The sequence below is a fragment of the Mobula birostris genome, chromosome 9 (genome assembly GCF_030028105.1).
Source record: "Mobula birostris isolate sMobBir1 chromosome 9, sMobBir1.hap1, whole genome shotgun sequence".
In the NCBI taxonomy this organism is placed as follows: Eukaryota; Metazoa; Chordata; class Chondrichthyes; order Myliobatiformes; family Myliobatidae; genus Mobula; species Mobula birostris.
Window position 1 is genome coordinate 35,980,691 of NC_092378.1, and position 14,375 is coordinate 35,995,065.

The following is a 14,375-nucleotide window of genomic DNA, read 5'->3' on the forward strand; positions in this document are numbered from 1 at the left end:
TGTATCTTAAGGATTTGGGCTGCTGATAATGAAAATCACCAGGAAATTTCCCTAACACTTAACATTTGTTTAAAAAATCACCGATATTTGATATTTCAATTCAAAATTCAAGTCAGAATAACTGACACCAAGATTAAGGATGGCATTTTTGTTGGTCCACAAATCAAATGGGTTATCAATGACAGGAGAAATGGTATCAGGGCAACTGGAATCTGTAAATGCTGACTAACTATTGTTGGACATTTAAGCAAGAAGACTTTGAAATCACCAACAAAACATTTTTAGCTTAGTCGAACTATTGCAACGTGTCAGCACCATAATGCAATTAAATGCACTATATTCAATAAAAGTTAATTTCTTGTTTCTCCAAATTTCTATGTGATAAAAGTAGTCTGAAATTATATTTGTGTTTAGCTTTACGTGGTCTGTCATAAACAAAAAAGAAATTCTGAGGAAGTAACGCCTTTGAAAAACTTTGTTGTCCAATGACATTTATAACAACTTCTCAAACCAATAGAGCTATTTTAAACAAGTTAAACAGTAAGGGTTATGGACCATGAAGTGTGGTGGCACTGCAAAGAGATTAGATAAAAGTATTTTCCCCTGAGAAATTCATCTGTGCAAAGCCAAAATAACAGGTGTGATGGAATTGAACTTCATGGTAACATTCTGATAACCAACTTTTCACACTTTGCAGGTGTTACTGACAGTCATCAATATTGAATGATCATTTTGGTGCAGGATTTTCTTAATCCCAGTTAGCAGGTTCCTCTGGCAGATTGTTTGGTGTTCCAGATTTCAGCAGTCACTTGTGTCTCCACTCTGTCTAGTGGTTGGCTTGTCCAAATGATTTCACAGAAATGCAATGTCACAACTTCATTTCCACCATAATTTTTTAAGTACCTTTGTCTAAACAAAGACTGACGCTAGCTATTTAAGGCTGAAGCAATATCTTTAAAGGGCTAGTCACACTTGACTTGCCTTCAGTCGGCCACGGTATACTCTGCACAGTACACATCTATCTCTTCACTGTGTCTTCAATACCTTGCTGCAACTCGCGTTGCAAAGAGCTCCAGTGAATTCCACAATATTTTAAGAACTTTAAAATAGGGAGATATGGAATAACATTTTAACGGTTTTATGAATTTCTAGACCTTTGATTTGAATGTTTTTTGGCTTTATTATTAATTGTTTCTTTCCTATACGTCTGGTTGAATGATACAACTTTTAGCATGTGAATTGAATAGACTGGTGGACCACTTCATTATTCCTGTGTCTAACATACGATTCCATCAAAAGAACCTCAGGGTGCCACACAATTAGGACGTGAAATATGGTCATTAATCCTTTAGCAGCCTGCTACGTGCTAATGAGGGAGGTACTTAACTGGTTTTTTTTATATTCTCCTAGGTAACAAAGGAGGATTACCAAATCCATGTATACTGATGATTACTGAGAATGCAAATCTCTTCACAAAATAAAGTCAATTATTTACTTATTTAGGAACTTGCATAAAAATGTAAAAGTACCACCAATTCAGTGAAGATTTCCCTGTACACCATGTGCAAGCCTGCCTTCTAATGCAGGCTTTGTAATACATTGTAGAGCCAAACTTATTGCTGAAAAGCTGCTGCAAATTGATTTTGAGATGATTTTTCTTTTCATATAAACCAAGAAACCACAGGGACAGGAGCCTGAAGAAAATTCTAGACTGAGTCATGGTCTTGGTTTTCACTTCACAATAGCTTATGACTAGTTGCTTTCCAAGCAACTTCAGTTTTTATTTTAGAGACGCAGCTTCCTGCTTTTTACTTTAACTAGCTAAATGAACAATCTTGCCTTTCACATCCTCAGGACAGATCAAGTGATTTCATATTTGATGTATGCTTGTTTGAACTGATAAAATTCTCATTTTGTTAGTTAAGATCACAACAACAGGCCCCGCAATCAGTAATTGCCAGCAAACAGCCCCCACTCTCACATTCATGTTTCTTTGACGACCCTCTCTGTACTGTGGTTTTCTCTCCAAGCGGTTTTAACAAACACATGCGTCTGCACAACAGGGCCATTCCGTCTTGGGCCTATTTCTTCACTTAACAAGATTATGTCTGATCTGACTGCACCCCTCATCCCTTCATTTTCATGGCTACCTTCCGGTTTAAGGTGAATCTCAGCGACTTCTGGCTGGTGGCTAATGAAACAAGGAAAACAACTAAATACTCTGTTAATCACTCTTTTTCTGGCAAACAATCATCGCAAGCAATAGTATGTAACTTCCCTTTGGACTTGGAGGCAAATCGATGATGGTAGAAATGAGATGAGATGAGGCAGCGGGCCCGTTGTCAAGATCGATTTGAGCACCAGGACAACTTGGAAAGGTTGAGCACAGGCCCAGTCGAGACGGTGGGGTTCAGGCCCCAGAAAGTCTTGAAGTGATAGAACCTGACGTATGGATGACGATTTAACCACTGGGCTGAGTCAGACGGGTTGGGTTTTCGCCGGATCCAGGTGGTGGGGTCCAGGCCCAAGAGCGTGTCAAAATGGCCAAAACTGACGTTTGAACAATGGTTTAGACCTCAGGCTGAATCAGAACAGTCAGGTACAGGCTGAATCGAGGCGGCAGGGTCCAGGCCCCAGAGCAGATTGAAGTGACCAAAACTGATGTTTGGATGACAATTTAGCCGTGGGGCCAGGTTGAAAAGGTCAGGGTGTTGGGGCTAGAAATTATGGATGGACCAGTTCAGCTTGCTGATCTGCTCTGCACTGAACTAAGTGTCTGTGGATGGACACTGTGGACTTCAGTTCAGAATGCTATTTGCTTGTGTTTATTTTTTGCAAGATTTGTCTTTTTTTCCTCTGCACATTGGATGTTTGATGGTCTTTTTTGTTTTTTTTGGGGGGTTTCCTTGCTTTGTGGCTGCCTAACAGGAGATAAATCTCAAGGTTGTATAGTGTATACTGTGACAAGAATACACATAGATGTTAGCTGTCCTGTGTGATCAGCAGTTGGTCTGCCACCTGTCTTCAGGAGAGAGAGAGATAAGGAAGACAATGGAGCAGCATTTGGAGATGTGTAATGAAGGGACGGGAGAGAGAGAGAGCTGTCTAGAGCGGCTCCCCCTCTGAACCTTGAACTGTTTGAAGTGATGGACAGGCGATACCCCAGCAGGGGGATAAAAAGGGACAGGTTCGCTAAGGCAGAACACACATGACACCCGAGGTAATGAGACCCTGGAAGCGGTGCGCCTCTCACAAGTCGGTGGGAAGCTCTTGGACGACTGATCGCGGGATCAGCCTTAGACGCTCAGGGTGGAAAGGCACAATCGGTGGGAACCTGGTGTGTGTCCACCCTTGCCTGGGTGCCAGGTTCAGCGCAGAGAAACGGTCGTATCTGGAAACGGAGGGGTCACGGTTGGTGACCTCAGATGACATCACAAAGGGCTCGCACGAAAGCTGACTGCGAAGGTCTGTGTGGAAGCTGTGTTGAATATTCATTCGTTTTGCTCTCTCTCCTCCCCCACCTACTGTCCATCGCCATGGCAACGATTACTGCAAACTGAACTAAATTGAACTGGACTTTGTGTCACTTTGAAACTGGTCATTTACCCCTAGACAACGATAGAGCTTGATTAATCTTGTTATCTTAATTCTGTGTACATGTGTGTTTATCATTGCTGAACTGTTGCATTTATTATCCTTTTTGATTAGAGTACTGTGTTGCTTGTTTCTTTAATAAAACTTTCTTAGTTCTAGTAATCCAGACTCCAACTGAGTGATCCATTTCTGCTGGTTTGGCAACCCAGTTACGGGGTACGTAACAATACATACTTTGATAATACAATATTCTTTGAAGTTTGAACTTTGAACCTGTCACTCCCTTGCTTATCAAGTATGTGTTGATTCTTGCATTTAAAATATTCAAAGATGCTATCTCTACTAAACTTTGAGAAAGAAAGTTTCAAAGGTTCACAAACTTCTGAGATTCGTGGAACAAATTGTGCATCTGGTGGAGCTACTACCTCATGGCTCCAGTGACCCAACTTTAATCCTGACCTCCAGTGCCGTCTGTTTGGACATTTCATATTCTCCTTGACTGCATGGGTTTCCTCCATGTGCTTCAATTTCCTCTCACAGCCCAAAATGTAGGGGTTGATAGTTAAATGGCACTCTAAATTGCCCTTAAGATACATAGAAGAGTTGGTAGGTTTGATTGAAATGCACGAAAGCTTAAATGTGATGTAGGGTTAGTCTCATTGTTACAGTTGGAAGTTCTCACCTGCATCAAAAGCAAAACAATCATACCAGTGCCCAAAAAGAGAGGGTGAGCTGGCTTTACAACTCACATCTATAGTGATGAACTGCTTTGAGATGTTGGTTATCGCTAGAATCAATTGCTGCCTCAGCAAGGACCTGGACCCACTACAATTTACCTATCGCCACAATACGTCTAAGCAGACGTGATCTCATTGGTTCTACATGCGGCCTTGGATCACCTGGGAAATATTAATACTTATGTCAGGCTACAGCTCAGAATTTAACATAATCATTCCTACAGGTCTAATCAAAAAGCTCCAAAACCTGGACCTCTGTACCTCCCATTGCAACTGGTTCCTTGACTTCCTCGCCAGAAGACCATAATCTGTGTGGATCAGAAATAACATCTCCACCTCGCTGACAATCAATGCTGGCACACCTGAAGGACGTGTGCTTAGCCCACTGCTCTACTCTCTCTCCACCTATGACTGTGTGGCTAGGCACAGCTCAAATGACATCTGTACATTTTCTGACAACACAACTATTGTTGGCAGAATTTCAGATGGTGACGAGAAGGCATACAGGAGCGAGATATATCAGCTAGTTGAGTGGTGTCACAGCAACAATCTTGTACTCAACGTCAGTAAGACCAAAGAATTGGTTGTGGACTTCAGAAGGGGTAAGGTAAGGGAACATACATCAGTCCTCACAGAGGGGTTAGAGGTGGAAAGGATGAGCAGTTCAAGTGCTGGGTGTCAGCATCTCTGAGGATCTCTCCTGGGCCCAATAGTTACAAAGGAGGCACGACAGCAGCTGTACCTCACTAGGAGTTTGAGGAGATTTGGTAGGTCACCAAAGATACTTGCTAATTTCTACAGATGTATCATGAAGAGCATTCTAACTGGCTGCCTCACCATCTGTTAATGGGGTGGGGGGGCACTGGACAGGATTGAAATAAGCTGCAGAAAGTTATCAATAAGCTGCAGTCAGATCCATCATTGGTACCAGCCTCCCCAGCACACAGGACATCTTTAAGGAGTGATACCCCATCAGCCAGGATATGCTCTCTGCTCATTGCTACCATTAAAGAGGAGGTACAGGAGGGTGAAAGCTCACACTCAACAATTCAGGAACAACTTCTTCCCCTCTACAATCAGATTTCTGAATGGACATTGAACCCATGAACACTACCTCACTACTTTTTCTTTCTCTTTTTGCACTGCTTATTTAATTTAACTGGTATGTTTTGTACTGTAATTCACAGATTTTATTATTACATATTGCAATGTACTGCTGCTGCATAACAACAACAAATTTTAATGACATACACTGGCGACATTAAACCTGATTTTGATTTCTGATTGTGAAAGGACTCAGCACAGACTCAATGGGCCCCTTTCCATGCTGCTTGACTCTGACTTATCAAAAGTTTCCAGAACTACTCATTACCCAGGGTTGCAGCGAGGAATTCCTAGCCACTTGATCCTCTTTGAATGATCCAGAGGATTAACACTGGCAGACAAATAGTCTCTGAGCAATTATTTTATTGAACTATCACAAACAAGGTGGTGCAATTCCTAGCATTTGAAAAACTGAAAATATTGTTGTATTGAGCAACACTAAATGCAACTGTTAATTGCATTAGCAAAGCTTAATTAATTTAGAAAATTTGCCCTAAAATACTTTGTAAAAACATCATCAAACAAGCATTTCTCGGTCATATAGCCAGTTGACCAAAATTTTGGTCAAAATGGTGGGAGATGTTTCACTTTACATGAGGAAAATGGAGCAGAAAAGTGGAGATGTATCTTAAAGAGGAAAAAAGCAATCCTAGGTGGAGCTAGAGACAAAAATAACTAGCATGTCAGCTCTGGCAGCATAAGCAGGCCTTTACTTCCTACAAGGCAAAACCTAACATCATAAATGGCAGTGATTCTTCACTCCCTGATAAGCTGAACACCTCTTATTCATACTTTGAAAGGGAAGATAAAGCTATACCTGTGTGAATTTCTGCAGTATCTGGCAACCCTGTTATCCGTCTTGGAGGCTGATATCAGGAGATCTTTCAAGAGGCTGGAGCCTCGCAAGGTGTCAGGTCCCAGTGGTGTACCTACAGAACAATGAAAGCCTATGCCAACCAACTGGCTGGAAAGTTTGAGTATATCACCAGTCTCTCACTCTGCAGTCAGAAGTTCCCACAGACATCAATCATACCGGTGCCCATGAAGAGCAGCTATTGCCCTGTAGCACTCACATTTACTGTGATGAAGTGCCTTAAGAGGCTGGCCATGGCTAGAATTAACTCCTGCCTCAGCGAGGACCTGGACCTGCTGTAATTTGCCTATCGCCACAATAGGTCTACAGTGGATGCAATCTCACTGGATCTGCACTTGGCCTTGGATCATCTGGATGACAGCAATGTGTAAATCAGCTGCTGTTTATTGATTACAGCTCAGTGTTCAACACCATCTTCCCCTCAACAATCAACAAGCTTCAAAGAAGAATTTGGCACAATGTTAGCTTCGCGGTTCGCCTGATGCTATTACAGCTTGGTGCATTCCAGAGTTCAGAATTCAATTCCAGCACCATCTGTAAGGAGTTTGCACATTCTTCCCGTGCTTGCAGAGGTTTCCTACGGGAGCTCCAGTTTCCTCCCACAGTCCAAAAGATGTACTGGTTAGTAGGCAAATGGTCAGTGTAAATTGTCCTGAGATTAGACTATTGTTAAATAGGTAGGTTGATGGGCAGTGCAGGTCATTGGGCTGGAAGGGCTGTTCTAAGCAGTATCACTAACTAAAATAAATAAAATTAATTGAAATAAAATCAGGGCCTCTGTATCTCCCTCTGCAACTGAATCCTTAACTTCCTTTTCTTGCTATTCATGTCACAGCCAGAGTGGATCAGAAACAACATCTCCTCCTTGCTGACAATTAGCACGGGCACACCTCAAGGATCTGTGTTTAATCTGCTCCTCTACTCTCTCTAGACTCAGACTCTGTGGCTGGTCACTGCTCAAATGGCACCTATAAATTCACTGATGACACATCTGTTGCTGAGAGGATCTCAGAAAGGGACAAAGAATCACGTTGTACAAGAGTGAGATAGATCAGCTGCTGTGTGGTGTCACAGCAACTATCATCATTAGTAAAACCAAGAAACTGATCGTGGACTTCTGGAAGCAGAAGTCGGGAGAACACATCAAGGAGTCAGCAGTGGAAAAGGTGGGCAGCTTCAATTTCCTGGTTGTTGACTTCTCTGAAGATCTATCCTGGGGCCAACATATCGATACAATTACAAAGAAGACACAGCAGGAGTTCCATGGAGAGCATTCTGACCAGTTGATCACCATCTGAAATGGAGGCGCCAATGCACAGGATCAGAAAAAATCTGCAGAGGGCTATAAACTCAGCCAGTTCCATCATGGGCACTAGTCTATCCACCATCAAGGACACCTTCAAAAGGCAATACCTCAAGAGGGTGGCATCTATCATTGAAGCCCTCACCATCTAGGACATGCCCTCTTCTCACTACCACCATCAGGGAGGAAGAACAAGAGCCCAAGTACACATACTCCAGCACCTGGCTGCGTGGTGTGCCGATAACAACCTGGCCCTTAACACCCAGAAGACCAAGGAGATTATTGTGGACTTCAGGCATGCTAGGAGCCACACTCATGCCCCCATCTACATCAACGGAGCTGTAGTGGAGCATGTATCAAGCTTCAAATTCCTTGGTGTCCACATTTCCGATGATCTCACCTGGTCCCTGATCTCCTCCATCCCCATCAAAAAGGCGCAACAGCGCCTTTATTTCCTGCAGTGCATCAAGAAAACTCACCTCTGTCCCAGGATACTGACAGACTTTTACTGCTGTACCATTGAGAGCGTACTCACCAACTGTATCTCAGTGTAGTATGGCAATTGTCCCGAATCGGACCGCAAAGCACTCCAGCATGTGGTGAAAACTGCCCAGCAGATTATCAGCACCCAATTGCCCACCATTGAGAACATCTACCATAAACGCTGCCTGGGCAGGGTGAAAAGCATTATCAAGGATGCATCTCACCCTAACAATGGACTTTTTACTCTCCTCCCATCTGGTAGGCGCCACAGGAGCCTCCGCTCCCGCACCAGCAGGCTCAGGAAGAGTTTCTTCCCTGAGTCTGTGATGCTGCTGAACCTCACATCACAGCGCCAAGCAGTATTGCACTCATATTGGACTGTCTCAGTACTTTTATATTTGTGTGCTGTAGCACTTACTTTTTATTCGCAGTTATTTTGTAAATAATACTATTCTTTTGCACTTCTGGTCAGATGTTAATTGCATTTCATTGGCTTTGTATCTGTACTCAGCACAATGACAATAAAGTTGAATCTAATCTAATCCAATCTAATACTCAACGTTTTAGGAACTGCTTCTTTCCCTCCGCCATCAGATTCCTGAATAGTCCTCGAATGTGTGAGCACTACCTCTATATTTTGTTCTCTTTTTGCACTACATATTTATTTTTTATATATTTCTTGTTTTTTTTTAATGTATTGCATAGTACTGCCGCCACAAAGTACCAAATTCCCCAACATACGTTAGTGGTAATAAACCTGATTTTGATTCTGTGCGAATTTGCACATGACTCAGGTAACAATCCAGAGATCATCAACCTGGAGTTTAATTTAGTACCTAGCTGTTCAAATTTCCTCAGTAGAACCACTTCCCTTGTTCTTCCTATGCTTTTGATACACACATGGACCATGACAACTAGATCCTTCCCCTCCCACTCAAAATTCATCTGCAAATCAGATGAGATGTCCTGAACCCAGGCACCAGGCAGACAACATAGCCTTTGGGACTCTTGATCCTTGCAAAAGAGAACTGTGTCCTTTCCCTGACTATACTATCACCAATTACAACTACAGTTCTCTTTTCTATCTCCTCTTGAACGGTTCCCTAAACCATGGTACCACAGTTCAGTAGATCAGCCTTTCTATAGCCGCCACTCACATCCTCGCAGCGAGCAATAATCTCAGACCTATTGGACAAGTTCAACAGCTAAAGCTCATCTAGTACTGCCTCTGAATCTCCCTACCTTCCTCACTCACTGCCACATCCTCTTGTCCCTGACCACCGATTCAAATTGACGTAGTTAATCTAGTAGGAGCGACTGCCTTCTGAAACAGAGTGTCAAGGTAACTTCCCCACTCCCTGATGCATCATAGTGTTTGAAGCTCAGATTCCAGACCATCACCGTTCAGCCTGAGTTCCTCGAGCAACCAATCCTTGCTGCACCGTGGTCACCAGAAACTAGAATGGAGTCCACCAGCTCCCACATCATGCCGGTACAACACATCATCTGATTCTGCATCATTGGTTTATTTAATTCGTTGTAATTTGGTATCTTTTTAGTTAACTGCTAAATATTAAAAAAACTCATTCTTACCCGCTACTCACATGTGCCATCTTACCTCAAGCCAAAGCCTCAGACCTCAAGGCTCCTGCATTACCCCACACACACACACACACAATGGCCTCTGGGACCTTGGCATCCACCTCTTCTCACCAAAGCCTCAGTTCCCCACTCTGCCTCTACCCACTCACATAGTGGTTGCTCCGCTTAAAACTATTTTCTTTTTATTGGCCCTTGCCAATTGCCTAATAACCCAACCAATTGATCTCAAACTTAGCAGAAAGATCTTGTTTTTTTAAAATTCGATGCTACAAGTAACAAGGATGGTAATTTAAAAAACATGATGCAGTGCTTGGCCCAGATACTATTGACTGCTTCCTGAATGTGCTATATTTTGAAGGAGTTTGTATAATTTCAAATTTTCCGTTGAAAGCACTGACTAGTTGGTACGTGGACCAACAAAGTAGTGTTGAAATCCATATTTACTACTAGACATTTTAAAAAATTAAACTGAATTGGGATTGTTTCTTCTACCAGTCACTTACTGCTACTGCCAGAATGAAGCTTGAAAATGTTAAGACACCAGCATTGTAATGCATGTTGAAGAAGTAGTTGATTGACTCTTAGGCAGTCCCTCGGGCTCGAGGATGACTCAATTCCATTCAGATGGCTGGTGAGGCTAGTGCTGGAGCTCTAACCCATGCAGGGCAGCATGTGGCTGATGGGGCAAGCAGATGGGTACTTAGAAAGTGGAGTTCTCCTTCTGTCATGTACACTGGGCTTCTATTCACACCCAATGAATGAACTCCTTACAAAAACAGACAATGCTCCTTCTCCAGTTTGATCGATCGTGGGCCAGGGATTCCCGAGTTGACGGGATACTACAAACTTCCTTTGAGAACATCTCCCCTACCCTGGTGATCTTGCCGTGATGGAACCCATTTGGGAGTCTGGTGCTGGGCCTTCCTTGCATTCAGTTGGCTCCCACTGGAACTAACTGAGTGCAAAGAAGGCCTCAATCTTGAGAATCTTTGCTGGGAGGGGTGCTAGCCTTGGTTCACTTACCCTACCGGTGGATTCCAATCATTTTGTTGAGACAGTGGACCAGTCTGTCTCTTAGGCACATTCAGCAGGGCTGGGATCACTGCTGCATTGAATACCATGGGCCTTGTACTGGGTTTGAGGTCTCAATTGTTGAACATTTTTTTTTCACCTACATTGGAGCACAAGAGGAAGCAAACTTGCTCATTGTGGTAGTTGCTGATCTATGGGAATGTGGTACATGTTTCCCAGTCTTGTTGTGGATCTTTATTGTCAGAGGGTGGTGTTGCTTATCAGGGGCAGGTAAACAGAGCACCTTTAAAATGCAAGTGTCTAGTATGGGCCCCATTCCCTCACAGCCTTTAATGAACGAATCGATGATGTCTGCAGACATCGCATGTGTTGTCTTGGTTCAGGAGGAAGCAACACAAGCTGAACAATTACCATTTTATTCAGATATTAAGCTGAAGTGTTAATTCTGCTTCTCCTTCCACAAATTCTAGCTGAGTAATTCTAATACTTCGCACTTATTATGAACAATATTATCTGCCCGGTTCAGTGCAAATCAGAGTGGACGAGGCCAGGCCGACACACTCATGTCGAAAGTATATTTTTTTTAAAAAAATGCCTTAAAAGATAGGTGATGACTGCTTTTGGGGCACAAGTTCCACAATTTAGAATCACGCTTTGGCAACAATACAAAGAAAGAAAGTCAGAGGGCCCCAAATGTGACAGCAGGAGTAAGGAAGGAGGAATTCTCCAGTGTCTTCACTAAGTCAGAGAGCGAGTCAGGATGCAAAGTAGTATGGATGCAGAGGGACAAAAATGGCAAGCTTGAAGAAGGAAATCAATAAAGGGTATTCTGTTAAAAGGTCTACATCTGTGTATTTACTTAAGGTTATAGCAATGCAAAAGGAAGCTACAAACCCTACAATACTAAATCCACAAATGCCTCCTATGTAGTACTTCTTGCTGCCTCAATAAAGCAGCCAAACTAAACAAGGACACCACCCATCCCAGACATCTTCTCTTACTGGGCAGAAGATTCAAAGCCCTGAAACTGTATACTACCAGGCTCTTGGACCACTTCCGGCCCATTCTTATAAGACTGTTCAACGATAAGATGGACTCGTGACCTGGCAATCTACTCCGCCATGGCCTTGCACTTTACTGTTTACCCGTGCTGCATATTCTCTGTAACTAGAACACTTTATTCTGTCTTTGTTTACAAATGTGATGAAATGATCAAAGGTTTTCACTGTACCTCAGTACATGCGACAATAATGAACTAATTTAGACTTATGAAAACACACTTGCCTACACAGATTCAGAAACGCTGCAAAGTTCAATGTATAAAAGTTCAACAATCAAAGTTTGTTGGACGATACATACCTGAGAATCTACCCACCCCCAGGAAGTAAATTGAATACCTTCATTTAACTCCATTTCCTCTTTAAGCCTCTTCATCCACTAAGAGTGAAAAAACACTGGGTAAACTTGCACCCTATGGCATTCGTGCACAAGTGGGGATATACAAAGAGAAGAAATGAGGTAAAGAAAGCCACCTGGGCACTACTGCATCCAGAACGTGGAAGCTTTGCACAAGTTTACTCGATCATAAAGTTTGGCCCGTAAACAACCAATGAACAGCAGCTACGAATGGGTATATCTGTATGTGTCGTGACAAGGGAGCTGTAAAACCACAATGACTAAAATTAAAGCTGTAAAGCAATGATAGTTTTTCTTCCTTGAACTAACGACATAGCTCAATAAATCTAAATATACGGTATTCTGAATAATACCACTTAGCATTTCTTTGTGTTGCAGCTTCAAGGTTAACTAAACTTCCTTAATTTTCTGCTTCAGTATATTCAACATTTATGAAACCTAAGCAGCTAAAATGATGGGAATATTAGAAGTGTTTTGATAAATGTAATGAATTTGATGAAGAAAATCTTTACTAAATATGCATTGAAGAATGCCGTATTCTGCTGTCAGTAAGCATAGCACTTAAAGGCAAAAGAAGGAACAACTGTAACATCATGGATTTTTCCCTCAGAAAATATCTTTTTTAAATGAGAGTTTTGATTAAGTGGATTTCTGCCCACTGAATTTAATACATAACAGACTTAATTATTGTGGGCCACTCACCAGGCTGGTCAGGCAAGAAATAAACTTGTAGCCAAATAGAAGTTTTTATAGCACAAGTGTTAAATTATTTCAAGTTAAGTTGCTGTATTACTGTAGAAACCAGACATAAAGCAAACATCCCAGTAGTTAATTATAATCCAAGTGACATCAGGGAACATTCCTTTAGATATCATAATTTCTAATAACCCTTTGGTAACTATCTAAATGAAGATCAGAAAACTGATGTGTAGTGTAAAATTTCATTAGAAGTATGTAAACTCACATTGTTAATATCAAATGGCATCTTCCATTTATTAATTTTACTCAAGAGTTAAGTGGAAAAGCTGAAAATATCAAAACCAGACTTGTTTTTTTGAGAAAGGGGATTAAGAAGACTTTTGAATAAAAAGAAACATCAGTGGCAAAGATAATCACCCATCAATGTGCAATAGCTCCACATTAATCATTCATGTAAATTCATTCCTTCACTGATAAGATCAGTAGTTATCATACATCTCCACTTCTGAGTTGGTGGTGATGGACTTCCTTCCTGAACTGTTGATGATTTGTTCCTTGAAGTCTGTAGTGGCTGCTTCAGAAGCTAGTCAAATTCATTCACTTTTGGGAGGGACCAGAATCATAAATAGCACAAAATAAGCAATGTCTTCTGTGAATGGCACCAGTCAATCAGATTGAGTTTTTCAACAATCTGACAGCTTTATCAGTCCTGACGAAGCGTCTTGGCCCGAAACGTCGACTGTACCTCTTCCTATAGATGCTGCTTGGCCTGCTGCGTTCACCAGCATTTTTCGTGGGCGGTTTTATAGGTAACGATTTTTTGCCTACATAATGGAAATTTGCAAAGTCATCTCCTCTGGATTATTACCTCAGTAACATAGAAACTGCACTTACAAAATTCACTGAAATTAAGTAAACTGTGTGATTCCCCAGACAATGATGAGTGAAAGATCCAAAGTCAGCATCCCTGCTATCTAAAAAATAAGCCAACTCCTTTGTGTGATGGGTGGGTCTACAAGTTTGCTCCATTTATTTGCATAGGCTGTGCTCATAATTCACCTTGCTTTGCTTTGTTCATGGTGCAGACAGATTTAATTCTATAATTGTGTTGCTACCAAAAGATCACTTTAACAAAAAAAAAACTTACTCAGTTAGAATTACACTGTACACTTCTTCCATTCGGAATCCTGCCAATTGCCTCAATTCTGAAAGTTATCCGTTAAGCTTAGCACACTGGTTTCAAAACCCTTGCAGACATTCCTGAGTCCTTCATTGCTTTTCACCAGCCCTGTACCTCGTCTCACACCCTGATCACTGCTTCCTCTCCAAGGTGATGTCTTCAATCAACAGGGTCTCTGCACAAATCTTTCCATCCTCATTTTTTTCGTTAATTTTCAGAACTTGGACATTGCTGCAGGGCCAGCAAATCCCTAATTGCCTCTAAAGAAGGTGGTGGCAATCTACTGTGTTGGATGAAGGTACTTCCATGTGATTGCTGGATATTGATGAGAAAAACAGAGTATTTTTCACC

General features: G+C 41.9%; 2 protein-coding genes across 7 annotated transcripts in view; both read right to left on the reverse strand.

Annotated features, from left to right (window-relative positions):
• LOC140202675 (FYVE, RhoGEF and PH domain-containing protein 4-like) overlaps nucleotides 1-14,375 on the reverse strand; it is a 267,757-nt gene that overhangs the window by 153,597 nt on the left and 99,785 nt on the right. Inside the window, exon 1 of one of the 4 annotated variants that reach the window (XM_072267823.1) lies at nucleotides 13,262-13,337. The exons of 2 other annotated variants lie outside the window; for them this stretch is intronic. In XM_072267823.1, coding sequence (XP_072123924.1) covers nucleotides 13,262-13,286 — 25 coding nt within the window. In that variant the 5' untranslated portion in view covers nucleotides 13,287-13,337. Of the gene's footprint in view, nucleotides 1-12,126; nucleotides 12,179-13,261; nucleotides 13,338-14,375 lie in introns of those variants that run through there. One more of the 4 variants, XM_072267821.1, reaches the window with a different exon arrangement.
• The window catches only part of bicd1a (bicaudal D homolog 1a), a 424,408-nt gene that overhangs the window by 70,904 nt on the left and 339,129 nt on the right, over nucleotides 1-14,375 (reverse strand). Inside the window, exon 9 of one of the 3 annotated variants that reach the window (XM_072267814.1) lies at nucleotides 13,588-13,668. The exons of the other annotated variants lie outside the window; for them this stretch is intronic. Coding sequence (XP_072123915.1) covers nucleotides 13,648-13,668 — 21 coding nt within the window. The 3' untranslated portion in view covers nucleotides 13,588-13,647. Of the gene's footprint in view, nucleotides 1-13,587; nucleotides 13,669-14,375 lie in introns of those variants that run through there. 3 annotated transcript variants of the gene reach the window in all.